This window comes from Misgurnus anguillicaudatus, chromosome 2 (assembly GCF_027580225.2).
Source record: "Misgurnus anguillicaudatus chromosome 2, ASM2758022v2, whole genome shotgun sequence".
NCBI lineage: Eukaryota > Metazoa > Chordata > Actinopteri > Cypriniformes > Cobitidae > Misgurnus > Misgurnus anguillicaudatus.
The window spans coordinates 42,752,512-42,778,669 of NC_073338.2; the positions used below are offsets into that span (position 1 = coordinate 42,752,512).

Below are 26,158 nucleotides of genomic sequence, written 5' to 3' on the forward strand. Positions count from 1 at the left end.
AGGAAGAATGACCGGGGCTGTTGAGCAAAATGAAGAGAGCAGTGTGAAAGGAAAGTACGACAGTAATTGGGCTCACCGGAGTATTTTTCGGGTATTGGTAACCGGGGTTCTGGCAAAGAACTACCCCCTGGAGGTGAAGATGATGCGGGCGGCGTGGGTGGCGCAGTAGGTAGCGTGGTGTGTGGAGATCGCTGGGAGAGATATCTTCGATAGCTTTGTCCTGATGATCCATCCTAGCTAACGATCCGTGGTGAAACACCTCCAACGCGGAAATGGGTTGTTCCCCCGCTGCTTCCATGTTGGCCAGATTCTTCTGTAATGACACATAAGGAGTGGAAACAACTGCAGGGGAATAATTGAACAATGTTTATTAAAAATAAACACAGAGAGCGTATAGAGAGTCAATGCGGAAGTAACAGTCCGGTGTTGTTGGCAATGGTGGCGAAGACTACGGTGGAAGTTGATGTTTGAGTGCGACGTTGGTGGAGTGGTGAGCAGTGGTGAAATCCAGGCTGAACACGGGAACATCCACACGAAGACGACGACGACAATACACATCCAACTGTAAACGTAATCCAACAGAACACGGAACAACCAAACAACACGGTGTCGAACACAAAGTGAGAATCTGGCAGGGAACAGAAAGTCATGTGAGTATTTATGGAGGAGATGTAATGATGAACAGCTGGAGCGAGACAATCAACACACCGGTGAACTGAATCGCTCTAATGAGCACATGGCAGAGGTGAGTAAACAAACAATCACACACACACATGACACGGAGGAAACAGTGGATTTCCTACCGTGACACAAACGTGATTGGATTGTGCAGGTGCCACTGATCGGGACAGCCTATCAGCAATCACCTTCAGCTTTCCGCCAAAGTCACCATGGTCAGATTTAGATAAGAGACGAAACCATGGATGAAACCATGGATGAAGACGCAGCAGGTCCATCCCGGGAATGTGCCAACCCGTGGCCCCACCTCGCCAGACTATTTAAATTTTCTGAACAAGTTAATTATAGTTTTCACTTCAAGTGTTTGCTGTGTTTAACAAAACCTCATATCCGCCTACAAAAATTCAACCCCTTGATCCCGGATTTAATTGTTCAAAATTAATTACTCGTCAAAACATCACACTCTTACTTGATCTGGACAAACTCAGCATCACAAAAAGGTTTAAGACTCCGGCTTCGATATTTGACCACTGTTTATGATTAAACTGGTTTGCAGTAAACTTAATTTCTTAATTTATGCCAGGAGTGCAAAATAATTAATCTGTAACGTTCGTCATTTTGAATAGAAATAATTTAAATTATATTATTAATTATCACATGTTAGTAAAATATTTAGTCATACAGAATAAGATTTATATTCATTTTCCACTGAATTATGCAATCTGAAGAGCTCAAACAGCAAACAGAGCGAGATGGGTGTCCTCTTCCTGATTTGCGTCAGATTTGACCTCAAAGCTCTACCATTTGCTGAACAGCTGCCAATCATCTCATATGGTTCAATGTGCACTGTGGCAGTAGTAATGCAATATTTAGAAAATGTACTCCGGATACGCAAGTACTTTTAAAACAAGTACTTCGGTACTTTAACTTAAGTAGACATCTGACTGTATTACTTTTACTTGTACTTGAGAAAAATTTAGCAAGGGGTATCTGTACTTTAACTCAAGTAATGAAGCTGTGCACTCTTTCCGCCTCTGCATCTGCTACCTGTTACCCACTTCTACCTTTTAGTTAAACTTTAACTCATTCATACTTCCTGTTCTACCTGGGTGGTGGATTTATCTGTGTCACGTCTTTCAATTTATTTATTGCTTTACTCTTGTCTGTTTTTGTGCCTCAGCTGTTTTTGAGCTATTGTTGCTGTATCTGTCTGTGTGCAGCGTAATGGCAGAAGCGAGTGTTTCTTTGGCTCAGGATCAGTTCAGTTGTTCAATCTGTTTGGATCTACTAAAGAATCCAGTGACCATTCCCTGTGGACACAGTTACTGTATGAGCTGTATTACAGACTGCTGGGATCAAAAGAGATACTACAGCTGCCCTCAGTGCAGACAGACCTTCACTACAAGACCTGTTTTAGGTAAAAACACCATGCTGGCTGAAGTGGTGGAGAAACTGAAGAAGACTAAACTACAAGCTGCTCGTCCTGATCACTGTTATGCTGAACCTGGAGATGTGGAGTGTGACGTCTGTACTGAGAGAAAACACAAAGCTGTCAAGTCCTGTCTGGTGTGTCTGAACTCTTACTGTCAAATTCATCTTGAACAACATGAGAATTTATTCAAAGGCAAGAAGCACAACCTGATAGATGCCACTGGACGACTTCAGCAGATGATCTGCCCTCAACATGAGAAACTGTTAGAGTTTTACTGTAAAACTGATCAGCAGTTTATATGTCTACGGTGTATGGTGGGCAACCATAAAAATCACCAAACTATATCAGCTAAAGATGAGAGGACAGAGAAACGGGTAAGAGCTAACAGCACTGAGTGCTGTGTTTCATTATTGAACTATTACATGAATTGTAAGATGAAGCCAATAATTCAGTTTATATCTTATTCTCTGAAAACTGAGAATTAATTCTGTAACAAGACTGAAAATATCTTATTTCAGTATTCACTCTTATATACAGTTTATCTTGTTTATCACTGCTTCCACATCCAACAGAAACAACTAAAGGAGACACAGAGAAAATACCAGCAGAGAATCGAGGAGAGTCAGAAGAAGCTTCAGGAGCTGAGAGATGCTGTGAAGACTCATAAGGTGAGTTTTGATCAGAAGAACAACTGCTGTCTGCTGTTTCAGATCTGTTTCAGACTCAGTTAGGACTCTCATCCATGACTTTCACTGAAGTTCACTGTGTGTAACAGACTGTGTGATGTACCAGTAAGAGCTGAGTGAATGCTGCTGATTCTAATGCTCCTCTCTCTGTGTGTCCTAACAGCGACTGGAGAGGTATGGACTCTTGAAGCAACTGGATCAGGAGATTGATGATCTGAGGAGGAGAGACACTGAGCTGGAGCAGCTTTCACACACAGATGATCACATCCATTTCCTCCAGGTAACAGAAAAACACTACAGTGGTCTTTAAAAAGTGAAGAGCATGTTTATTGGTTCTTATTGGTTTCATTTTATTTTTCTGATGTTTGTCTTTGTGTCTGTGTAGAGTTTCAAATCTGTCCCTCTTGAATCTATAAACTCTGAGAGGACGGTGAATCCTCTTTCCTGTTTTGATGAATCTGTGTCTCATCTGAGAGAGAAACTGGAAAATTTCTGTGGAGAAGAGATTGAAACAATATCTGATCAAGGTAAAACACGAAATTATTAATTTACACTCAGTAATGCAACAAGCTATAAATACATAATACCTGTGAATTGGTTTTTCTTGTATACTGCAACTGAAGATGTTTATTGTTTTGATGTTTCATAGTAATTAATATTACGACAATGGAGCTCCAAATCAGGCAGGAGATCCTAAAATGTAAGTTGCAATGAAAACACACAAACAGACACAATTATAGTCTGACTCTCAAATGAGGATAAACATTTTCCTTTTCTTTTTTTACATGTTCATGTTTTTTGTTCTTCAGATTTTCGTCAGTTCACACTGGATCCAAACGCAGCACATAAACGTCTCTGTCTGTCTGAGGGGAACAGAGTGATTACTAACACTAACACAATCCAGCCGTATCCTGATCATCCAGACAGATTTGATGTTTATCCTCAGGTGTTGTGTAGTGAGAGTGTGAGTGGACGCTGTTACTGGGAGGTTGAGTGGAGTGGTGCGGTGTTAATATCAGTGTCATATAAGAGCATCAGGAGGAAGGGAGACAGTGATGATTGTCGGTTTGGACGTAATGATCAGTCCTGGTGTTTGTACTGCTCTGACTCCAGTTGTTCATTCTTTCACAATAACATTGAGACTAAACTCCCAGTAGTGCTCAGATCTTCTAGAATAGGAGTTTATGTGGATCACAGTGCAGGATCTCTGTCCTTCTACAGAGTCTCTGACACAATGACCCCCATCCACAGAGTCCAGACCACATTCACTCAACCTCTCTATCCTGGGTTTAGATTGGTTAATATTGCACGACAATCAAATTTTCTTTTAATCAAAAGACAATCAAAAGTGAAACTGTGCGACTATAGCTTGCGCCAGAAGTGCAATCCGTGACTCTTGAACCTAGGCCTCTAACAATTACAGCAAATGTGTAATTGCTCTTCTTTGTCCGCTTGCCCCCTCCACCTTCATCTGACTTAACGGCTGATGATTTTGCTTCCTTCTTTGTGAAGAAAACAAATACTATCAGCAGTCAGTTCTCCAAACCGCCGCTTCTTGCACATGCTCAAACCTCTGAGGAATGCTCGCTTCCCTCCTCCTCTCTCCTGTCTGAAGCGAACGTTTCCAAGGTCTTTGCTTCTTACCATCCGACTACCTGCCCACTAGATCCCATACCCACCCATCTCCTTCAGGCCATCTCTCCGTCAGTTATCCCTGCTCTCACCCACATTATCAATGGATCTCTTTCCACTGGTACCTTCCCCGCAGCATTTAAAGAGGCCCGGATAACCCCGCTGCTGATTCTGCAACTCACACTCAATTCTGCTATGCTAGAGAACTACAGACCCGTTTTTCTTCTTCCCTTCATTGCCAAGACTCTTGAACGTGTGGTGTTTGACCAGCTCTCCTCTTTCTTCAAACAAAATAACCTCCTGGATAGCAATCAGTCTGGTTTCAAAAGGGGTCACTCCACTGAGACTGCGCTGCTCTCAGTCATTGAAGCCCTAACGCCGGCAAGAGCAGCCTCCAAATCTTCTCTGCTGATCTTACTGGATCTATCTGCCGTGTTTGACACGGTCAATCACCACATCCTCCTGTTGACCCCTTATGGCTATGGGTGTCTCTGACACAGCGCTATGTTTCAAGTCATACCTCTCAGGTAGGTCATTTCGGGTATCCTGGAAAGGTGATGTCTCCGAACCCCAATGTCTCGATACCGGGGTGCCTCAAGGCTCTGTTCTTGGACCACTGCTCTTTTCGATATACATGACATCCCTGGGTTCTGTCATTCAAAAACATGGCTTTTCCTACCACTGCTATGTGGACGACACTCAACTTCACTTGTCGTTCTACCCTGATGACCCCACGGTTTCTGTCAGCATCTCAGCATGCCTGAGCGACATCTCACTCTGGATGAAGGATCACCATCTCCAGCTTAAACTTGCAAAGACAGAACTGCTTGTCATATCATCTGAACCAAAGATTCAGCACAACCTTTCCATTCAGCTAGGTTCCTCGACCATCGCGCCTTCCAGGACAGCCAAAAACCTGGGAGTGGTCATTGATGATTCGCTTAGCTTCACAGAGCATGTTGCCAGCACTGCTCGCTCTTGTAGATTCATCCTCTACAATATTAGGAAAATTAGACCTTTCCTAAATGAGCACGCTACGCAGGTCCTAGTCCAAGCTCTTGTACTGTCCAAGCTGGACTACTGCAATGCGCTACTGGCTGGACTTCCAACCTGCACAACCAAACCCCTACAGATGATTCAGAACGCAGCTGCAAGAGTGGTCTTCAATGAGCCAAAGAGGGCGCCCGTCACTCCTCTCTTTGTCAAGTTACACTGGCTTCCTATAGCAACTTTCAGCAAATTTAAAGTTCTGCTTCTGGCCTTTAAAACCACCGCTGGGTCAGCACCCCCTTACCTTCACTTGCTTACACAGCCTTATGTACCTTCTCGATCCCTGCGCTCTGTCACTGAGCGACGGCTTGTGATGCCATCTCAAAAATGGAAAAAACATTAGCGCGTACCTTCTCAGAAGCTGTTCCACAACTGTGGAATGATCTGCCAGTCACGACACGATCTGCTGCCAAGAATCGGCTAAAAACCCATCTCTTCCGCTATTACCTCACTTCCTAATATAGGACTAACTATCTTTCTCTATTTTTTCTTTATCTGCACATTCTTAAAAAAAATACTAACCAATCCTTGGCTATGCATACTCTGTTGGACTTGATGAGACTTTTTCCAGTGCACTTATGTATTGCAGTTTTTGTGTTGTCATAATTGCTTCTATTGTTTACCTAATTTGTAAGTCGCTTTGGACAAAAGCGTCTGCTAAATGTAAATGTATGATGATTGCTGAGTTTGTAAATTAACAATTTTTAGATAACAGTGCACAGCGGCAAACAGATTTAAATTATTTGGTACAGCGGCCTATTCGATTTTAAATAACTTACCTTTGATTATCAAATTGCTTGAAAACAAAGTCTCTCCATCCTTCTGTAATTTTGGATGATGCTAGCTAATATATATCAGCAGGTTTTTCTCTATTGTCTTCTGGAGTTTAATGGCAGTTGGCAGACCAAACTTAAAATGTGCATTCCCACACCTACTAGTTGCCGCCACACAGACTGGTGATCCCCACAGTGGGCAAAACTTATCATGAAGTTAGTGATAACAGAGCCCACCCAATCAGAGCGACAAAATGATTAGTCTGTTTTTCTGTCACTTCAAATGAGTCTTTGATTAATTTTCTATTGCCTTGTCCTCTGTAATTTCACAGCTGCACCACCAATCACAGAGTGTGTTGTGACGCTGCACAGACCAATGAGCAGGCATCTAAATACGAATAACTTGAGATTACTTCTCTGCATGTTTACAAATCGCTCTCGTTGTACTTCGCCATGAGCCGATTGGTCTGCAATGCAATTGTGATGGAGGGAACTGGCCAACATTTATTATGAATAAAATGTAATACGTTTAATGTTAAATGTTATTTGTGACAAAGTTCAGATGTTGAGATCTTCTTTTAGGGGCCTACAGGGCCCTGACAGTTCGCTACTAACAATCAGTAACTGACTGGAGCAGTTTTAATGTTGGTGATGAATTAGTAACAGTGAGATATTAACATGAGATTTTATTACATAAGATAAATAACATAAATTTGTATTATTCTCAAATCTTTGATTAATCAGATGAATTAATGCTTATAATGTAAAAGTGGCAAAATTATAAGATAACATAAATTGACAATAACAGCACAAAATTATTCATAATGTTACTTATGTGAAAATTATTTATTTGCTTAATGTAAATAAAGCATTTGGAATCAAGACAGCTAGGCCTGTTGTGTTGTTTTATTTAAAACAATAATATTCTTACTTTAGTTTCATTAAGCTGAAATTCTGTAAAAAATATTTTGGAAGTATTGTGATAAATGATGAAGAAAATATTTTGAAAATGATGCAAAGCACACATTTGACAGTACCCATAAATTCCATCATATTTTTTTATTCCTACTATGGAAGTCAGTGGACACTGTATGCTTTGTGTTTACCATCATTTCTCAAAATATCTTCTTTTGTGTTCATTAGAAAAAAGAAATGAATACAGTTTTAAAACCACATGAGAATGAGTAAATGATGACAGAATTTTCATTTTTGGGTGAACTATCTCTTTAAATTAAATACATTAAATTAATTAAATGTTTTGTTATTTTTTCTTCTATGTCAGAAAAATTCAGAACCCTCTGTGTGAGGAATATAAAGTTCTGTTAGTTGTTGTAATGTTTTAATAAAGCTACACTTGTCCAAATGTTTCTACTTTATTAACATCATATATTATGAAACGTACAGGAACATCCAGTGACTACATTCACAGCTCGTGCTTGCATAAGTCCACAACAACTCTTCTTCAGTACTAACACATGCCCACATACTCCACACTCTATTGCCATCTAGTGGACAAGATACACATTTCGTATATAACAGTAACCTGTTTATATCACATCACCCTTCCTTATGAGTTACTTAACATGTAACAGAAAGTACTGTATGAAACAATATAACACTTAACAACTTTTAAACCAAGTCATACAGGATCTAGCTTAACACATTTCTCTATTATGCCATTTTCACTTAACCTCTTTTGCTATTTGTTTTCTTTAGCCATTTACACAAAGTCTTTATACTTCTGTGGAATTAAGACAGATCGTCCAGATCTTGTTTTTACCACGTTTGGTGAATGAACTGTTGCTTGGCTAGAATCAGACTCAGGTAAATTAATGACAGGTTGTTCAACAGACTCTGGAATGTTTGGAACAGCATTAAACTTTTCATTTGCAAAATGGTCAGGACTGTCAATTTCTTGCTGTACTTGAGTTTGTGAAGCTGAAGTAGATGTTTGTCCATTGTCACTGGGTGTAGGCATAAGATGTCGCCGGTTTCGTCTGAGTAATCCAGACTCAGATTGGATAATGTAAGACCGCGGTGACTCACACTTCTCAAGTACTGTTCCAGACCTTATCCATCCTCTCTCATCATCCAATTTCACTGCCACAGAAGCACCAGGTAGGATCTCAGGTAATGTACGAACATTGTTTCTCTTGTTGTAATATTTTTGATAGCTTGCTTTAGCTTTTCGATCCAACTTTCTCACCTGATGAAGATCTGGCCACCCGGGCTGCAGGTTTGACTCTAATGTGGGAACAGTGGTTCTTATCTGTCTACCCATCATAAGCTGTGAGGGACTTACACCTGTAGCCTGAATGGGTGTGGCTCGGTAGCTCATTAGAGCTGCAAATGGGTCTGACTGTTTCAAGATCTTTTTAGCTGTTTGTACAGCTCTTTCAGCCTCACCATTTGATTGTGCATAGTGAGGACTCGAGGTGATATGCTGAAAATCATAGTCCTTTGCAAAGTCTTTAAAAGCTCGTCCACTAAACTGAGGCCCATTGTCCGAAAACAAAACGTTGGGACAGCCCCATCGTGCGAACATGTTCTGCAAACACGCACGTGTTGTTTTTCCTGACAAGTCTGAAAGATGAGCTATGTCAATATACCTCGAGAAATAATCCACAACTATCAAATAATGCTGCTTATCCACTTCACATATATCAGCACCAATTTTCTCCCATGGGCGGTTTGGCAGGGGAGTGGTTAGAAGTGGCTCCTTTTTCTGGGTAGGTCTTGTTTCCAGACAGTCTTTGCAGTTATTAACAAGCGACTGGATTTCTTTACTTAAGCCTGGCCACCACACACTACATTTCGCTCTTTCCCTGCATTTCACAATGCCTTGGTGACCGCTATGCAACCTCTGGAGTATGTCTGACCTCATTGTTTGGGGAATTATGATCCTATCATCATAGAGCACAAGGTCCTGGAAAACTGACAGGTGATGACGTGCACTGTAGTATGATTTTAAATCTTGAGGGACATTGGCTGCATATCTAGGCCAGCCATCAGCCACGTACTTCTTCACCATTTGTAGGTCATGATCCAGTCCTGTCTCTCTTTTCACAGAGTCCAGCTTAGGTTGAGAGATTGGCCATGCATCACTGACAACATTCTCGTAAGACTCCACTTCCAGCACTAGTTCAGAGACGTCTGCTGAAATGGTGGGCTGAGGGTGTCGAGACAGCGTGTCGGCGACCACCAGTTGTTTACCTGGTACATACTGAGCCTCTGGGTTGTACCGCATCATTCGCAGTAACAGCCTCTGACATCTGAGGGGAACTGCATCCAAATCCTTTGCATTGATCAACGGAATAAGTGGTTTATGGTCAGTTTGCAACACAAAACTTTCCAGTCCATACAAGAATCGTGAAAATTTCTCACAGGACCACACGGCTGCCAAGCACTCTTTTTCGATCTGGGCATACCGTTTTTCAGCATCTGTCAGCACCCTGGAGCAGTATGCCACTGGTTTTAGCTGTCCGTCGTGGTCTTGCAGCAAGACGCCCCCCAGACCGTAGCTGCTGGCATCTGCGCTGACAACCGTGGGCTTTGTGACATCGTAAAACGCAAGAACAGGAGCTTCTGTGATTACTTGTTTCACGTTATTAAACGCCTCCTCTTGCACATGACCCCAGTACCAGATGACATCACGTTTTAACAGCTCATTGAGAGGTCGAATGATGTCTGAGAGATGAGGAACATACCTGTCCAGGTAGTGAATCATTCCCAGCATTCGCCGTAGTTCTGAGATGTTCTGTGGCTTTTCCAGGTTTGTAATAGCTTCGACTTTGGCTGTATCAGGTCGTATGCCATCCTTGTCTATGACGTGTCCTAAATACTTGAGTTGTTTCTGTCTCAGTAGACACTTTTCCTTATTCAGCTGCAAACCTGCCCGATCAATGGCTGTCAGAGCCCTCTGCAATCGCTGCTCATGTTGCTCAGGAGTGTTGCCATAAACTAAAATATCATCCATGAACACAGCGACTCCTTCTTGGTCGTTGAGGATTGCTGACATTTCACGTTGAAAGATTTCTGGTGCACTAGTTATTCCAAATGGGAGCCTTCGGAAGAAATATCTCCCAAAAGGAGTGATAAATGTGGTTAGTTTTGCACAGTCCATATCAAGTGGCAGTTGCCAGAAACCACTGGCAGCATCTAGGAGTGAGAAAACTTGAGCATGTGCTAACTTAGGAAGAATGTCGTCGATCGTTGGCAGCACAAATTTCTCCCTTTTGACAGCTTTATTCAGTTGCTTTAGATCGACGCAGATTCTGATTTGTCCCGTCTTCTTAGGAACGGCTACCATAGGGGCGCACCATTCAGTAGGTTCTGTGATTTCTTGAATAACACCACATTTAACCATTCTCTCCAGCTCTGCCTTGACTTTTGAAAGTAAAGGTAGGGACACTCGACGTGCAGTGTGTACACTGTAGGGTACTGCATTCTCTTTTAAGCAGATTTTGATAGGTTTGATCTTTACTAAACCAAGTTCAGGTGAGGAAATGGGCTGAAGCTCTTCCAACCTCTTCACTAAGCCCATAGCACTGGCTGCATCTCGCCCAAGAAGATTGTTTATGTGGGGGCCAGCCACGACAAAAGTATCAAAACTGTACTGCTTATCTTTGTAGGCTGTGACGGCTTTAAACTGTCCTTTGCAGTGCAAAGTACCCCCAGGGCTCTCAAGTTTCACTTTTGCATTTTTGAGTTGTGGCTTGTACTGCAGAACAGAGAACGTTTTCTCTGAAATTACACTTATGTCTGCACCTGTGTCGATTTTAAAGTCAATGTCTGTGCCTTGAATTGAAAGTGTGACCATCCATGCTCCATTTACATCATTAATTTGTGTCAACTCACCAAGGAAATGTGTGACGTTGCTGCCCTCTGGTGGTTTGAAGACTTCATGGACTGCTCGGGTTCTACAAACTGCAGCAAAGTGACCCTTTTTTCTGCATTTGCGACATTCAGCACCTCTTGCTGGGCATATGTCCCCTTTTCCATGAATTCTTCCACATCTTTTACATCTCCGTTCTGTTGCCTGCTCTGTCTGATTCCGTTTTGAGCCAATATGTTGTCTACCTCTTTCATTGTAATGTGGTTTTCCTCGGGCACCAGTCACTTCGCTGATTTGAGTAACACATGCTGCTTGCTCGTTAACGTGTCCACGTACCTGTTCAGACTGTCTCACGAGCTCTATGGCGTGTTTGAGTGTCAAATCGGGCATCAATTGAAGCTTTTCCGACAGTTTTCTATCTAAAATCCCAATCACAAGCCGATCGCGAATGTTTTCATCCTTTGCTGCCCCGAAGTCACATGTACCGGCTAGCTCATGCAGGCTGCGAATATATTCTTCGGCCATTTCCCCTGGCCTCTGAACTCTCATGTGAAATCGTGCACGCTCATGAATAACATTAACTTTTGGCACAAAGTAGTCATCAAGCTTCTTGATCACGTTATCATAATTCTCTCTTTCTCTCTCACCCTCTCCGAACGTAAATGTCTGATACACTTGTTCCGCTTCTTTTCCCATCGAATAAAGCAGCGTACAGACCTGTACTTCAGCCTCTTCCTTATCCAGTTTAGTGGCTATTCTGTAGCGGTGAAACCTTTGACGCCATTCTGGCCATCTTTCTGGGTGACTGAAGTCAAAATTGTCCGGGGGTTGAAACTTTGCCATCGCGTCAATAGCGCTCCACTTCTGACACCATGTAATGTTTTAATAAAGCTACACTTGTCCAAATGTTTCTACTTTATTAACATCATATATTATGAAACGTACAGGAACATCCAGTGACTACATTCACAGCTCGTGCTTGCATAAGTCCACAACAACTCTTCTTCAGTACTAACACATGCCCACATACTCCACACTCTATTGCCATCTAGTGGACAAGATACACATTTCGTATATAACAGTAACCTGTTTATATCACAGTTGTAAGTTTTTTTTTTTTATGTGCACATACATAAAGTTAAGTATAATATTTTGATGTGTCTGATGCATTTTGTTAAAGTATTTAAAATTATTTGACAAATAATTGATTATTTAGTTCATTTAGAATTACTCTATAATTATTATGTTATTATTATTATGTAGAATATTGATGTTGATAGAATGGCAATAAGTGTTAAGTCTGTGTCATAATCCCCGCTCCTGGTTGGCAAAGGTCTCATTCCCCTAAGTATTAGACCAAGAACTACATTTCCCAGATACCTTGGTGCCACCATGATTACCTCTACACCTGTTCCTCATCACCTGCCCTATATAAAGCCTTTTGACTGATTGCAAAGTAGGTTGCCTAACTGAGCGGATTCCAAGTTTTCTTGCAGACCCTCACCTGGACTGTTCACCTGGACTGTTCACCTGGACTGTTCACCTGGACTGTTCACCTGGACTGTTCACCTGGACTGTTCACCTGGACTGTTCACCTGGACTGTTCACCTGGACTGTTCACCTGGACTGTTCACCTGGACTGTTCACCTGGACTGTTCACCTGGACTGTTCACCTGGACTGTTCACCTGGACTGTTCACCTGGACTGTGTCTGCCCTGATCTTTTGTCTGGTAATATAATTTGTGAATCTTTAATGCCTGCTTTGATCCTTTGCCTGTCTATGTTTTACAAGTCTGTCTTGCCTTTGCCATACCTGTTTGCACCATTTACCACTGCCTGAATGACCTTGCTCTTGTTGTGTACATTAAAACTGCTTATGGATCATGTTCATTCTTATGCCTCATTACAGTCTGTTAAACAGATTGGTGGCTTGTTTTTAGTGTAGTTGTTTGTGATCAGAATTTACATTTCTGAATTATAGGCCTGGTTTTACCAGATTTAAGCTTAGTCCCAGACTAAAATGCATGTTTGAGTTGTCTTAACTGAAAATAATTTGCACTCAAAATGTACCAGTTTCGTTGTTTTGTCTCAAAGTTGCACACCAGTAGTGTTAGACTACGTTCACACTGCCCCATGTCTGTCTCTTTATATGACCGACCGTGTGAACATCACAAACCACATGAATTCTGATCTTTTCGATTCTGATTTGAGCCACTTCCAAGTGGTTCCAAATCAGATACAAGTCAGACGTTTTTCAATGTGACATCAGTCTGAACAGTCATATCGGAATTCATGCGAATTTTACACCACTTTAGATTGATATGCGGCACAATTGCGGAAATATGCACCAACATGCAATGTTGCTTTTAAGTGGTTTTGCAAACCATAAATAAGCTTCTGTTGCACATCGCCTTATACATGAAAGCCCCTAAGACGTGTTTAACTTTCCTGATAGGTTGTTCTGATCGACCCGCACGTGACCCGGGAGCAGACTGCCTCGGCCCGTCGGCAGGCTGGTCTGCGCAGCTCTGTATGTAGTCCACCACACCCGCTCAGTAGTCTACACGTTCATTTATGTATTATTGCGTGCTGAGTGTGACGTATTATTGTTATGTTGCACGCGCAATGTAATTCTGGTCAGGACCAAAAACAGTTCACACAGCTGTCTGGTTTTAGCCACGTAATGTAAACGGTCAAACAAAAATAAATCGGATCTAAGCAAAAAATCTAAATTGAATTGGGCCTGTTTTAAATCTGAATTTGATCATTTATTACATTTTTCAACTCCATAACAATAGTCAATATTGTGGTTAATCCCTTTTTTAAACCCTAATCAGGCAATGTATATCAGGGGATACATATATTTTAAAATGTACTAAATAACAATATGAACAACATATAACCGAATTTTCTTCTTCAGCACCTTAAGACAATGTTCACAATTAATATAAGCAGTATTCTTTTTTTTATTTTTTTTAAAGAAGAAAAGTAAGATTAATATTGATTTACTTACCAAAAATCTGATTGTCCTACTACCGGTGGCCATGTTGGATTTAGGTCAGGCTGACCAGTCGATGAAAAAACTTGAAGCAAATAATGTTACCCACATATTCAAGACATACCAAGGTTTGATACCTGTGGCCGGTTGCATAAACATAGCCGTGACATTAAGACTGCGTCTTAATGATTCTGACTAACTAGCAATTAGTTAGGGCTAATCAGTCTTATTATTTGGATTTAAATTAGATCAATCTACCTTTCTATTTAACATACTTAAAACAGTTATGATCAGTTTTGAAGAAAAAAATTAATGACTAACTTTTAAGACTAGTCTTTTATGCAACCGGCCACTGATATAAGGATTTGATTGAAAAGTCTTTTTATGCCCCAAACAAGACACTGAAGAGAGCCTATCCCGTGGTGCATGTTGCCTGTTTAAGGGTTAATTTCATATACGCTCAGCGGGTTTGCAGTGAGACATTAAGCAGATTTGTTGTTTTGTCCACAGTAACTGACAGTAGATCAGTCACAAACACAGTCAGTCCTCGTGTACAGACCTGACATTATAAGTCTTGCTCAAGAGCTCATTAGTCTAGATGTTTAACTATTTCCTGCTAAATCTCACACTTTCAGAGATATAACGGTGACTTTTCTAGTATTTCTACTCTCTACAATATTACAAACACATTATGAGCAGAATGCATGTTCAGTTGTATGTGTCTGCAAGTGTAAACACCTCTCGCTCTCTTCTTGTTAGCCACTCCTACCTTCAGTTAAAGTGAAACTCATCCATACTTCCTGTTTAACCTGAATGTGGGATTTAGCTGCCTCACATCTTTCTGTTTCACGGGGCTCAGCTGTTGTTGAGGTGCTGTTTGTGTGCAGTGAAATGGCAGAAGCGAGTGTTTCTTTAGCTCAGGATCAGTTTAGCTGTTCAATCTGTCTGGATCTACTAAAAGATCCAGTGGCCATTCCCTGTGGACACAGTTACTGTATGAGCTGTATTACAGACTACTGGGATCAGAAGAGACTCTACAGCTGCCCTCAGTGCAGACAGACCTTCAATACAAGACCTGTTTTAGGTAAAAACACCATGCTGGCTGAAGTGGTGGAGAAACTGAAGAAGACAAAACTACAAGCTGCTCGTCCTGATCACTGTTATGCTGAACCTGGAGATGTGGAGTGTGACGTCTGTACTGAGAGAAAACACAAAGCTGTCAAGTCCTGTCTGGTGTGTCTGAACTCTTACTGTCAAAATCATCTTGAACAACATGAGAAATTCTTCAAAGGGAAGAAGCACAACCTGATAGATGCCACTGGACGACTTCAGCAGATGATCTGCCCACAACATGATAAAGCCCTTGAGATTTACTGTAAAACTGATCAGCTCTGTATATGTTATTTGTGTACATTTGGCAAGCACAAAAATCACGATACTATATCAGCTGAAGAAGAGAGGACAGAGAAACAGGTGCTGTGTTTCTTTATTAAACTATTACATAAATTGTAAGATGAAGTTGTTAGTTCAGTTCATATTTTATTCTCTGAAATCTGAAAATCAGTTTTGTAACAGGACATGGTACTAATTATCTTATTACAATATTCACTCTTATGTACAGTCTATCTTGTTTATAACTGCTTCCACATCTAACAGAAACAACTGAAGGAGACACAGAGAAAATACCAGCAGAGAATCCAGGAGAGCCAGAAGAAGCTTCAGGAGCTGAGAGATGCTGTGAAGACTCATAAGGTGAGTTTTGATCAGAAGAACAACTGCTGTCTGCTGTTTCAGATCTGTTTCAGACTCAGTTATGACTCTCATCCAATCAGTCAGTGAGGAGTTCAGTGCTGGATGACTTTGACTGAAGTTCACTGTGTGTAACAGACTGTGTGATGTATCAGTAAGAGCTGAGTGAATGCTGCTGATTCTAATGCTCCTCTCTCTGTGTGTCCTAACAGCGCTCTGCACAGACAGCAGTGGACGACACTGAGAGGATCTTTACTCAACTGATCCGATCCATTGAGAGAAGACGATCTGAGGTTAAACAGCTGATCAGAGATCAGGAAAAGACTGCAGTGAGTGAAGCTGAAGGACTCATGAAGCGATTGGAGCAGGAGATTGATGATCTGAGGAGGAGAGACGCTGAGCTGGAGCAGCTTTTACACACAGATGATCACATCCATTTCATCCAGGTAACAGAGATCTGAAAAACACAACAGTGATCTTTAGGAAGCGAAAAGCATACAGAGATAATCTGAGAGATTGTACTATGGCATGTCTCAGTGTCATCAGTTTGTTTCTGTGTTTGTCTTTGTAGAGTTTCAAATCTCCCCCTGTTCCTCCTGAATCTACAAACTCTGAGATAACTGTCAATTCTCCTCTCTGTTTTAATGAATCTGTGTCTCGTCTGAGAGAGAAACTGGAGAATTTTTGCAGAGAAGAAATTGAAACGATATCTGATCGAGGTAAAAAACTAAATCACTTATCAATAACATAACAACAAGCATTATACAGTTCATACAGGTTCTTTTAATGTGTATACTACAGCTGGAGATGTTTTTTGTTTTTATGTTTCATAGTAATAAACTTTTCAATCATTGAGCTCCCAATCAGGCAGGAGATCCATAAATGTAAGTTGCAATGAACATGCAAGCAGACACAAAGATAGATAGATGGTCTTTATTGTCCCATAAGGATAATCATTTCCACACATCATTTTCCTTCTTCCATGGCACAAAGTCAGACTTTCAAATAAAGAAACCTTTTCCTACTAAATATTACAATTAATGATATTAAACATAAAAGAATCTTTTCATATTTATGTTTGTAAATTACTAGACACTGATTGTTTTTTCTTCATTAGATTTTTGTCAGTTCACTGCAGATCCAAACACAGCACATAAATGTCTCTGTCTGTCTGAGGGGAACAGAGTGATTACTTACACTAACAGAGTCCAGCCGTATCCTGATCATCCAGACAGATTTGATCATTGGGATCAGGTGTTGTGTAGTGAGAGTGTGAGTGGACGCTGTTACTGGGAGGTTGAGTGGAGTGGTCAGGTGTATATATCAGTGTCATATAAGAGCATCAGCAGGAAGGGAGACAGTGATGATTGTAGATTTGGATTTAATGATCAGTCCTGGAGTTTGTACTGCTCTGACTCCAGTTGTTCATTCTTTCACAATAACATTGAGACTAAACTCCCAGTAGTGTCCAGATCTTCTAGAATAGGAGTTTATGTGAATCACAGTGCAGGATCTCTGTCCTTCTACAGCGTCTCTGACACAATGACCCTCATCCACAGAGTCAACACCACATTCACTAAACCTCTCTATCCTGGGTTTAGATTGTATAGTTTGTTTAGACAATCAAAAGCAAAACTTTGTGAAATAAACACTACAGGTCCATAATAAATCCGTAACGGTGAGATGTTTTTTTTCAATTAGATAGCTAAACTCCTGTCAGGGAAATATTGTGTGACTTTATTAATGTTATTAACTTGGATTAGTTAGATGAATTATAATTGTATATGCAAAAGTAGTAAATGATGAATGTAAAATCAACAACAATTGACATTAACCATGAAAATATATCTTTGAAATTTTACTTGGGTAAAAGTAATTTGTTTTATTAATGTAAATAAAAACCGTTGACAGCATGACATGTTGTTTTATATAAAACATAAATTTTCTCACTTAAATTGTTTCATTTCACATATGACATCACACACATAACTGTGCAAAGTAAACCTTTAGAAGATTCAAAGTCTTTCTCTTTAACTATTAAAGATGTATCAAATAACACTGAGACACCTCAAAGAGGCATTTACAAAGCGAGCACATTCACGCTGTGTCAACATTGGTGTCTCAATGTTACTCTAGTAACATTACAAGACTGTAGAAATATGAGACAGCAGTGTAGTTCTGCAACATTCAGCAAGATGATGTTCTGAGCACTTTTGTTAATCCTTGATGCCACAGCAACATTTCTTTAAATGCACATTTATAGCCACAAAATAAATATGGCAAAATCATGCAACTTCTTAATATAGATATTAATTAAAGGTGACATAGAATGATTGAACAGAGTATTTATCCTTGTTCTGTGATGTGAAATGTAGACAAAACTTTCTTTGGGTCTGTAATGCCTTAGAAGCTTCCTAAAAACCTCTCTCAGATAGCTCTATTAGGGTGGGGGATTTTAAACAAGTGGTTTTGCACCTATTTGGCTCCCCCTACTGGCTTAACTTCTTAACAATCTCATTACTGATTGGCTGACTTTGCTGCCACTCAAAAAATGTAACCAATTATTTGAAAGTGGAGGGGCAGTTAGATGCCTGTGATGTCATAAGCATCAGTTTTTCAGATTGGGCTGTTTTCTGGCTGAAATTTCTAAAAGAGGAATTTCTATGAGACTGAGATGTTTAGCATGTTTAGCACTTTTTGTATGTTTGTGAATGTGGGTAGACTACCATTATTCAACAAAGACAAGGTAAAATGGTTTTTCATTCTCTGTCCCCTTTAATACTTTTATAACACTTGTCTTACAGCAAATAGTTACAATCAACACTATCCAGAGTAGAATTTGACAATGCAATGTAGGGTTATAGAATTATTTATAATTATTCATATTAATAACTTATCAAAATATCACAATAATGCAATGGTAGTGTAATTATTGAAATTAAATTTCAAAATACAAATGTATTTGTATGTTGGGTTTATGTTGCATATTCATTTTAAAGTAAATTCATAATACTCTGGATAGTGTTGATTTGACAATGCAATGTAGGGTTATAGAATTATTTAGAATTATTCATATTAATAACTTATCAAAATATCACAATAATGCAATGGTACTGTAATTATTGAAATTAAATTTCAAAATACAAATGTATTTGTATGTTGGGTTTATGTTGCATATTCATTTTAAAGTAAATTCATAATCTGCATATTAGCTCAGACACAGACAGCTCTGTGATCACTGGACACCTGAAAAAATGACATGCATCACATTAGTATAAGAACGATCAATTCACTTTTGCTTTTGTAATCACAGATTCTGTTATTTAACCTTTTTAACCATCAGAGATCAGCACAGCAGAATTGCAGCATTTGTACAAAATTACGTTTTTATTTTATTTCATCTAGATAAAACTATGCATACCAAAGCAGACACTTGGAGGTTTATCAAACCAATAGTTTTGGTAGGAAAATAGCACTTTCCAAGCATTTGAGGATGCTTAGTCTCCAATGCTTAATAAATAAATAAACATGTTTGCCCAAAAAGAACAACATAAATAAATGTGAAACTATTTTCTAAAAGAATTTGAGCTGCAAAGTAGTCTAAATCACACAGAAACGATTTTTTGATTCTGTCATGATTACCTTGATTATCAAGCATTAAATGGAATCAATTCAGTATTTAATTTCACATACACTCGGCAGGTTTGCAGTGAGACATTAAGCAAATTTGTTTTTATCCACAGTAACTGACAATAGATCAGTTAGATCAGATCACAAACACAGTCAGTCATCTTGTACAGACCTGACATTATGAGTCTTGCTCAAGAGCTCATTAGTCTGGCTGTTTAACAGTGTCCTGCAAAAATCTCACACTTCCACAGATATAACGGTTACTTTTCTAGTTACTCTATACAATTTTACAAATACATTATGAGCAGAATGCATGTGCAGTTGTTATGTCTGCAAGTGTAAACAACTCTCTTTCTGTTGTAATTTAATTTTTTGAAGCGCGCGATGCGAAGTTCGTCACATCATGTGTGTGGCTTGTCATGTGTGTGGTTCGTAGTTTCAAAATATGTGTTCTGTGCTTTGAGAGATCGTGTGTGCATCACGTGTCATGCCAAGGTGGGTGCCTGCTGCAGACATGTCTAAGGGGTTTATGATAAAAGAGACGCTAATGTTTGCCAGATACTCGCATAATCTCATGCGCAAGCAGAGTTTACTGTTAGGGGAGTGTCTTTTGTGTATTTTGTGAACGTGGGCGTCACTTTGATCATGGACGGTTTTGGCGCGTGTGCAGCAGACGCTTATTTTGACAAAACACGTGATGCACATGGTGCACATGACGCGACAAACACATATTTTGAATTTGCGCCCCTCGGATGAGCAGTCTGCAGCAGGCACTTTTTTTGACAAGACATGTGATGCACATAGGATCACTCGACGCGCAGAACACATGTTTTGAAGTTGTGAACCGCACATGACGGGCTACATACATGTTGTGACGAACTTCGCATCGAGCGCTCTTGAAATAGAAGTCACCGGCCGCCACTGGTAGACAGGATATATTAAATGGGATGTATAAAAATCTGTATAGATTCAAACTTAAGAACATCGTGATAATATTTATGGGGATACCAGCTTATAGGGGGATAAATGGTAATGAACATGGCGATGGATTAGTAAAACAGGCTTTGGAAACTGAGGATATTGTGAACATTTTATAAAGTAAATCTGAAGAAAAACCTGAAAAAAAATATAAAATTCAAAAATTTCTTTAAAAAATTCTAAAAGAGAAAATTGTTATGGTTTCCATTAAAATACCAATAGGAACCATTGCTTTTACCATTAAAACCACTACATTGTAGTGTGTTTTGGGCCATATTCAATTAGAATCAATAGATATTCCATTAGAATCAAAAGATATTCCATTAGAATCAATAGATATTCCATTAGAACCAATACATAGAACCAATAGAACCAATACATTTCATTAGAGACCAACAAAAAGCAATATACTGTAGTGTGTGTGTTGGGCCATATTCCATTAGAACCAATAAAATTCCCAATAAAACCATTAGAATTTTCTGTAATGGTTTTATTGTTTTTTCAGCAGGGTTAACTTGGTATACAAAAAAAGGGTATACATGAAATACAGGACATCAACTTTAGCCTATGAAATACAACAAAGAGTAGCAACAGTGAGGATAACCAAAAGAAGCACAAAAGAGAAAACTATTCTCACAAGATCTGTGACATATGTTGAATAAAACCTTAAAATTAATAAACAAACATCCAACAGGAAAATGTAAGCACTGGAATTAAGGAATCAGTTGAATATGTTATTTGTGTATGCCAAAAGTAATGAACAAGAAATAATGAAGAATGAACTTAGAGCTGAAGTTGTTGAACTGAAGCTTAGAAATATAATTGATAATGGATTAGAATGTTTATTTCTTTATCTCAAGACAACAGGGCTGATAATGAGAATTTAGTGAGTTAAAACATAATTATTTAATTTTTTTGTGTTGTTAATAAAATGGGAATACTTTGGTCCACATTCCAATACAGTAGGTGGCGATAATGCACCTTAAAGTTGCTGCAACCGCCATTAAAAAGAAGAAGAAATAAGCGCGCAGTTTTTTTATAAATTAAGTTTTATTGGTTGTGTGCATGCCTAGTTGATAACGCAGTTTAGACAACGCTTTTGGTGGCTGTGATTTTCCTTACTTAAGGTAGAGTGAATTATTACTATTATTAGGTGTAATGTAATGATTTTAAAATGCATGACATGTTTGTGGTGTATAATATATTATGCAGGCAGTAAGTGTTGTAGGCTACCTGTGCTAGGAAACATGCATGGTTACGGTGTTTGTAAATGTTTTATGTTGTGATGCATTTAAATGTATTGTAATGTGTGTTTGGTATTTGAGTAATGCATGTGTTTATGGATGATGTGTTCTTAGTGTTTTATTGTTGGATGTTAAAGTGAGTTCTGGCTCTGTTTTAGGAGCTGGCCTATGTCACTGTTTTGAGGCTTTATATAAATAAATCAAGGTGTTTTATATTCACTTGTGAGGTAATTTTTTACATTTTAACATACACACATGCACTTGCTACCAAAGAAGCCTATTTATGTGGTGTTTTGCTATGGTTGGTTTGTGAATAAATAACTATAAGAAAGATTATTATTGGACTGAGAAGCTTGTTTGTGTATTTCATATAGGCTTTACACAATAGTTAAAAACACATTAATGTAAAAAATGTATATACCAATAAAGCAATTTTAAAACCACATAGTTAAAAACGACATAGTTACAACATCTCGGGATTTGGAGGAAGAGTCTGCAATCAATCCTATCAAAAATATGCAATAGTTTCCATACAGAAGCAGCTGACTCAACGCATTTATTGTGGGACTTAGCTGCATCACATATATATTTACCTTTTTATTGACTCCTCCTGTTTTAGGGGCTCAGCTGTTGTTGAGCTGCTGTTTGTGTATGCATGCAGTAAAATGGCAGAAGCGAGTGTTTCTTTGGCTCATGATCAGTTCAGCTGTTCAATCTGTCTGGATCTACTGAAGGATGCAGTCACTATTCCCTGTGGACACAGTTACTGTATGAGCTGTATTACAGACTACTGGGATCAAAAGAGAGTCTACAGCTGCCCTCAATGCAGACAGACCTTCACTACAAGACCTGTTTTAGGTAAAAACATCATGCTGGCTGAAGTGGTGGAGATACTGAAGACTAAACTACAAGCTGCTCATCCTTATCCCTTTCATTTTGAACCTGGAGATGTGGAGTGTGACGTGTGTACTGAGAGAAAATACAAAGCTGTCAAGTCCTGTCTGGTGTGTCTGAACTCTTACTGTCAAAATCATCTTGAACAACATGAGAAATTCTTCAAAGGGAAGAAGCACAACCTGATAGACGCCAATGGACGACTTCAGCAGATGATCTGCCCTCAACATGATATAGCCCTTGAGATTTACTGTCGTACTGATCAGCTCTGTATATGTTATCTGTGTCTGGGGGATGGACACTGTAACCATGAGACTGTATCAGCTGCAGCAGAAATGACTGAGAAACAGGTGAAAGCTAAAAGCAATAAGTAGTTCATATGAACATCTTTTCTTTGGCATTACTCAGTCATTATTTAACCTGTGTGCTGATGACCAACAATATTACACTTATTTCAATTTTTTTTTATTAATGTTCACCCTAATGTACAGTTTATCTGGTTTATTTGTATTTCCACTTCCAACAGAATCAACTGAAGGAGACACAGAGAAAATACCAGGAGAGAATCCAGGAGAGCCAGAAGAAGCTTCAGGAGCTGAGAGATGCTGTGGAGACTCAGAAGGTGAGTTTTGATCTGAATATCAACTGCTGTCTGCTGTTTCAGACTCAGTAAGGACTCTCGTCCAATCAGTCAGTGAGGAGTTCAGTGCTGGATGACTTTGACTGAAGTTCACTGTGTGTAACAGACTGTGTGATGTACCAGTAAGAGCTGAGTGAATGCTGCTGATTCTAATGCTCCTCTCTCTGTGTGTCCTAACAGCGCTCTGCACAGACAGCAGTGGACGACACTGAGAGGATCTTTACTCAACTGATCACATCCATTGAGAGAAGACGATCTGAGGTGACACAGCTGATCAGAGATCAGGAAAAGACTGCAGTGAGTCGAGCTGAAGGACTCTTGAAGCGACTGGAGCAGGAGATTGATGATCTGAGGAGGAGAGACGCTGAGCTGGAGCAGCTTTCACACACAGATGATCACATCCATTTCCTCCAGGTAACGGAGATCTGAAAAACAGTGGTCTTTAAGAACATAAAAGCATATTTTAAAAAATACTTTATTTATAAATTTCTTTGTCTTATTATGTTTCTGTTGTCTGGTGAAGAGTTTCAAATCTCTCACTGTCTCTCCTGTATCTAAAAACTCTGAGAGGACGGTCAATTCTCTCTGTTTTGATGAATCGTTGTCTTGTCTGAAAGAGAAACTGGAGAATTTCTGCAAAGAGGAGACTGAAACAGTATCCAATCAAGGTAAAACACAAAATCGTTCAATTACACCCGGTAATGCAACATAAGAAATGGCACATCAAATTCATACAGGTTATTTTTACTCGTAAACTGCAGATGAAGATGTTTGTTGTTTTAATGTTTCATAGTCTCAAATATTACAATAAAGGAGCTTCAAATCAGGCAGGAGATCCTAAAATGTAAGTTGCAATGAAAAATCAAATACACATGCAATAACAATAAAATAACAGAGACACTCAGATGAAGTCAAACATTTTCCTACTTAAAATGAACATCAATGATTATTAAACCTAAACGGATATTTTGATGCTCATTTAAATCTTAATTACAGTTCGAATCTAGACTCTGATGATGTGATTTCTTTTCTTAATCAGATTCTTTTCAGTTCACACTGGATCCAAACACAACACATGGACATCTCTGTCTGTCTGAAGGGAACAGAGTAATAACTTACACTGACAGAGTTCAGCCGTATCCTGATCATCCAGACAGATTTGATGATTGTGCTCAGGTGTGGTGTAGTGAGAGTGTGAGTGGACGCTGTTACTGGGAGGTGGAGTGGAGTGATGAGGTAAATATATCAGTGTCATATAAGAGCATCAGGAGGAAGGGATGGAGTCAGGAGTGTTTGTTTGGGTGTAATGATCAGTCCTGGAGTTTGTACTGCTCTGACTCCAGTTGTTCATTCTTTCACAATAACATTGAGACTAAACTCCCAGTAGTGTTCAGATCTTCTAGAATAGGAGTGTATGTGGATCACAGTGCAGGATCTCTGTCCTTCTACAGCGTCTCTGACACAATGACCCTCATCCACAGAGTCAACACCACATTCACTCAACCTCTCTATCCTGGGTTTAGATTGTTTAATATTTTGGGGAATTCCAAAGTAAAACTGTGTTAAATGAACAGTATAGCTGGTACAGAGTTTTAATGTTTAAGGTTCATGTTGAATCAGTAACAGTTATATGTTGTGGAGTTGGTTATTGTTTCATAATGAATCGATACAGCAGCTCAGGAGATCTCCAGTCCATGTTTCTGCAGGGCTGTGGACTTCATTGTAAACCTCTACGACTAGTTGAACTCCTATCAGGGAAATGTTCCTTGATGAATCAGATTTTACAGTGTAAAAGTGGGAATTGATGAATGTAGAAACAACTTCAATTGACAAAAACAGCACAAATTATATTTGTTATGTAAATGTAATTTACGTGCTGTATGTAAATAAAACCGTTGAATGCATGACGTATATCTTTTTTTTTTTAAATAAAACCTTAATTAAGAGAAGCATTTCAAGAAAGATAAGTGAATGATGAGAGTCAATGAACATAGTAGGTGTACACCATGAGTGAGTGTAAGATGTTAATAGATTGGTAATAAATGTGTATTAACTTATTCCTCGCCAGCCATTTTTTGAAATATATAAACGTACAAATATATCAAATGAAAGAACAGACCCTCTGCTTTCAAACAAACAAACAAAATGAGGAAAAAACTTTCATCATATCTATATGGTTTCTCTTCTTATAAACTCTTAAATATGGATATTTTTTAGTAAAAAGCTGAAATAATTGCATTTTTGTGAGGGAATTTTGTTAGAGATCAGATTCAGAATGATTATCAAAACATACACAGAGTTTAAAATGAGTAAATAACGTTTTGGCTTCAGTTTTTTTTTTCATAAATTGGGTAATCACAGTATTGCAGATTAACATAAAAATTCACCAGGGACACATTTTTATGCATTTTTTTTCCTAACTGAAAAAATAACTCGTCAATGGCGGGGAAAGAGTTAATGATGGAAGGGGGCACACAATATAACAATTCGCATAACAAAGTAGTTATGTAGGTTTTTTTAAGTATTCTAATAGTCTACTAGCAGATATGGTTCAAATTTATAAAAAAAAAAAGTATAATTATTAGTGTACTTGGTTTTGATTATTATTATGTCCTGGTATGTCCTGTTTTGTATACATTGAAAATATATATAAAAACATCTCTGTACATCCCAACATTACCGTTATAGCACACATACATCTTGGAGATGTCTAATTCAATGTCATCATTTACAGCTTCAAGATGTGTTTTTTTTCTTTAGTGTTTTCTTATCTTCAATATATTGAGGGGTATAAGCCATACACTATGTTAAAACCACTTTTTTACCAAGTGGTATGGCATCTTGCGCACAGAAGCCATTGGCACGTACATCCTGTTTCCAGTGGCTCATGCCATTGTGTTTAGTGCTGGCTCGTCACTCCATTTAATGGCTCGTCCAGTG

At 39.1% G+C, this 26,158-nt stretch overlaps 3 protein-coding genes across 5 annotated transcripts in view; all 3 read left to right on the forward strand.

Annotated features, from left to right (window-relative positions):
• The window catches only part of LOC129442967 (E3 ubiquitin/ISG15 ligase TRIM25), a 75,071-nt gene extending 67,934 nt beyond the window's left edge, over positions 1 to 7,137 (forward strand). Inside the window, exons 5-6 of the mRNA XM_073855932.1 lie at positions 3,446 to 3,496; positions 3,606 to 7,137. Coding sequence (XP_073712033.1) covers positions 3,446 to 3,496; positions 3,606 to 4,189 — 635 coding nt within the window. The 3' untranslated portion in view covers positions 4,190 to 7,137. The remainder of the gene's footprint in view (positions 1 to 3,445; positions 3,497 to 3,605) is intronic.
• LOC129442965 (tripartite motif-containing protein 16) lies at positions 1,431 to 25,033 on the forward strand. 3 transcript variants are annotated; one of them, XM_073855925.1, is made up of 6 exons: positions 1,431 to 2,484; positions 15,740 to 15,835; positions 16,045 to 16,278; positions 16,404 to 16,551; positions 16,666 to 16,716; positions 16,950 to 17,677. In XM_073855925.1, the coding sequence occupies exons 1-6, from the start codon at positions 1,903 to 1,905 to the stop codon at positions 17,495 to 17,497; spliced, it is 1,659 nt and encodes a 552-aa protein (XP_073712026.1). In that variant the 5' UTR covers positions 1,431 to 1,902; the 3' UTR covers positions 17,498 to 17,677. The 3 variants fall into 3 exon arrangements, with proteins under 3 accessions (XP_073712026.1, XP_073712021.1, XP_055059280.2); XM_073855920.1 differs by lacking the exons at positions 1,431 to 2,484; positions 16,045 to 16,278; positions 16,404 to 16,551; positions 16,666 to 16,716; positions 16,950 to 17,677 and adding exons at positions 14,376 to 15,556; positions 23,399 to 23,632; positions 23,742 to 23,886; positions 24,012 to 24,062; positions 24,258 to 25,033; XM_055203305.2 differs by lacking the exon at positions 1,431 to 2,484 and adding an exon at positions 14,684 to 15,556.
• LOC129442937 (E3 ubiquitin/ISG15 ligase TRIM25-like) lies at positions 20,727 to 23,251 on the forward strand. The gene is made up of 5 exons (XM_073871627.1): positions 20,727 to 21,567; positions 21,843 to 21,911; positions 22,304 to 22,928; positions 23,105 to 23,200; positions 23,243 to 23,251. The coding sequence occupies exons 3-5, from the start codon at positions 22,350 to 22,352 to the stop codon at positions 23,249 to 23,251; spliced, it is 684 nt and encodes a 227-aa protein (XP_073727728.1). The 5' UTR covers positions 20,727 to 21,567; positions 21,843 to 21,911; positions 22,304 to 22,349.
• Positions 25,034 to 26,158: the final 1,125 nt, after the last annotated feature.

Excerpts from the sequence above, each read along its gene's own strand:
- LOC129442965 (XM_055203305.2), top strand. The coding sequence starts at position 14,897 with ATGTGGGATTTAGCTGCCTCACATCTTTCTGTTTCACGGGGCTCAGCT. Across the intron at positions 16,279-16,403 it reads ATCACATCCATTTCATCCAG|AGTTTCAAATCTCCCCCTGT; the intron begins GTAACAGAGATC and ends TTGTCTTTGTAG. Across the intron at positions 16,717-16,949 it reads CAGGCAGGAGATCCATAAAT|ATTTTTGTCAGTTCACTGCA; the intron begins GTAAGTTGCAAT and ends TTTCTTCATTAG.
- LOC129442937 (XM_073871627.1), top strand. The coding sequence starts at position 22,350 with ATGGCAGAAGCGAGTGTTTCTTTGGCTCATGATCAGTTCAGCTGTTCA. Across the intron at positions 22,929-23,104 it reads CAGAAATGACTGAGAAACAG|AATCAACTGAAGGAGACACA; the intron begins GTGAAAGCTAAA and ends CACTTCCAACAG.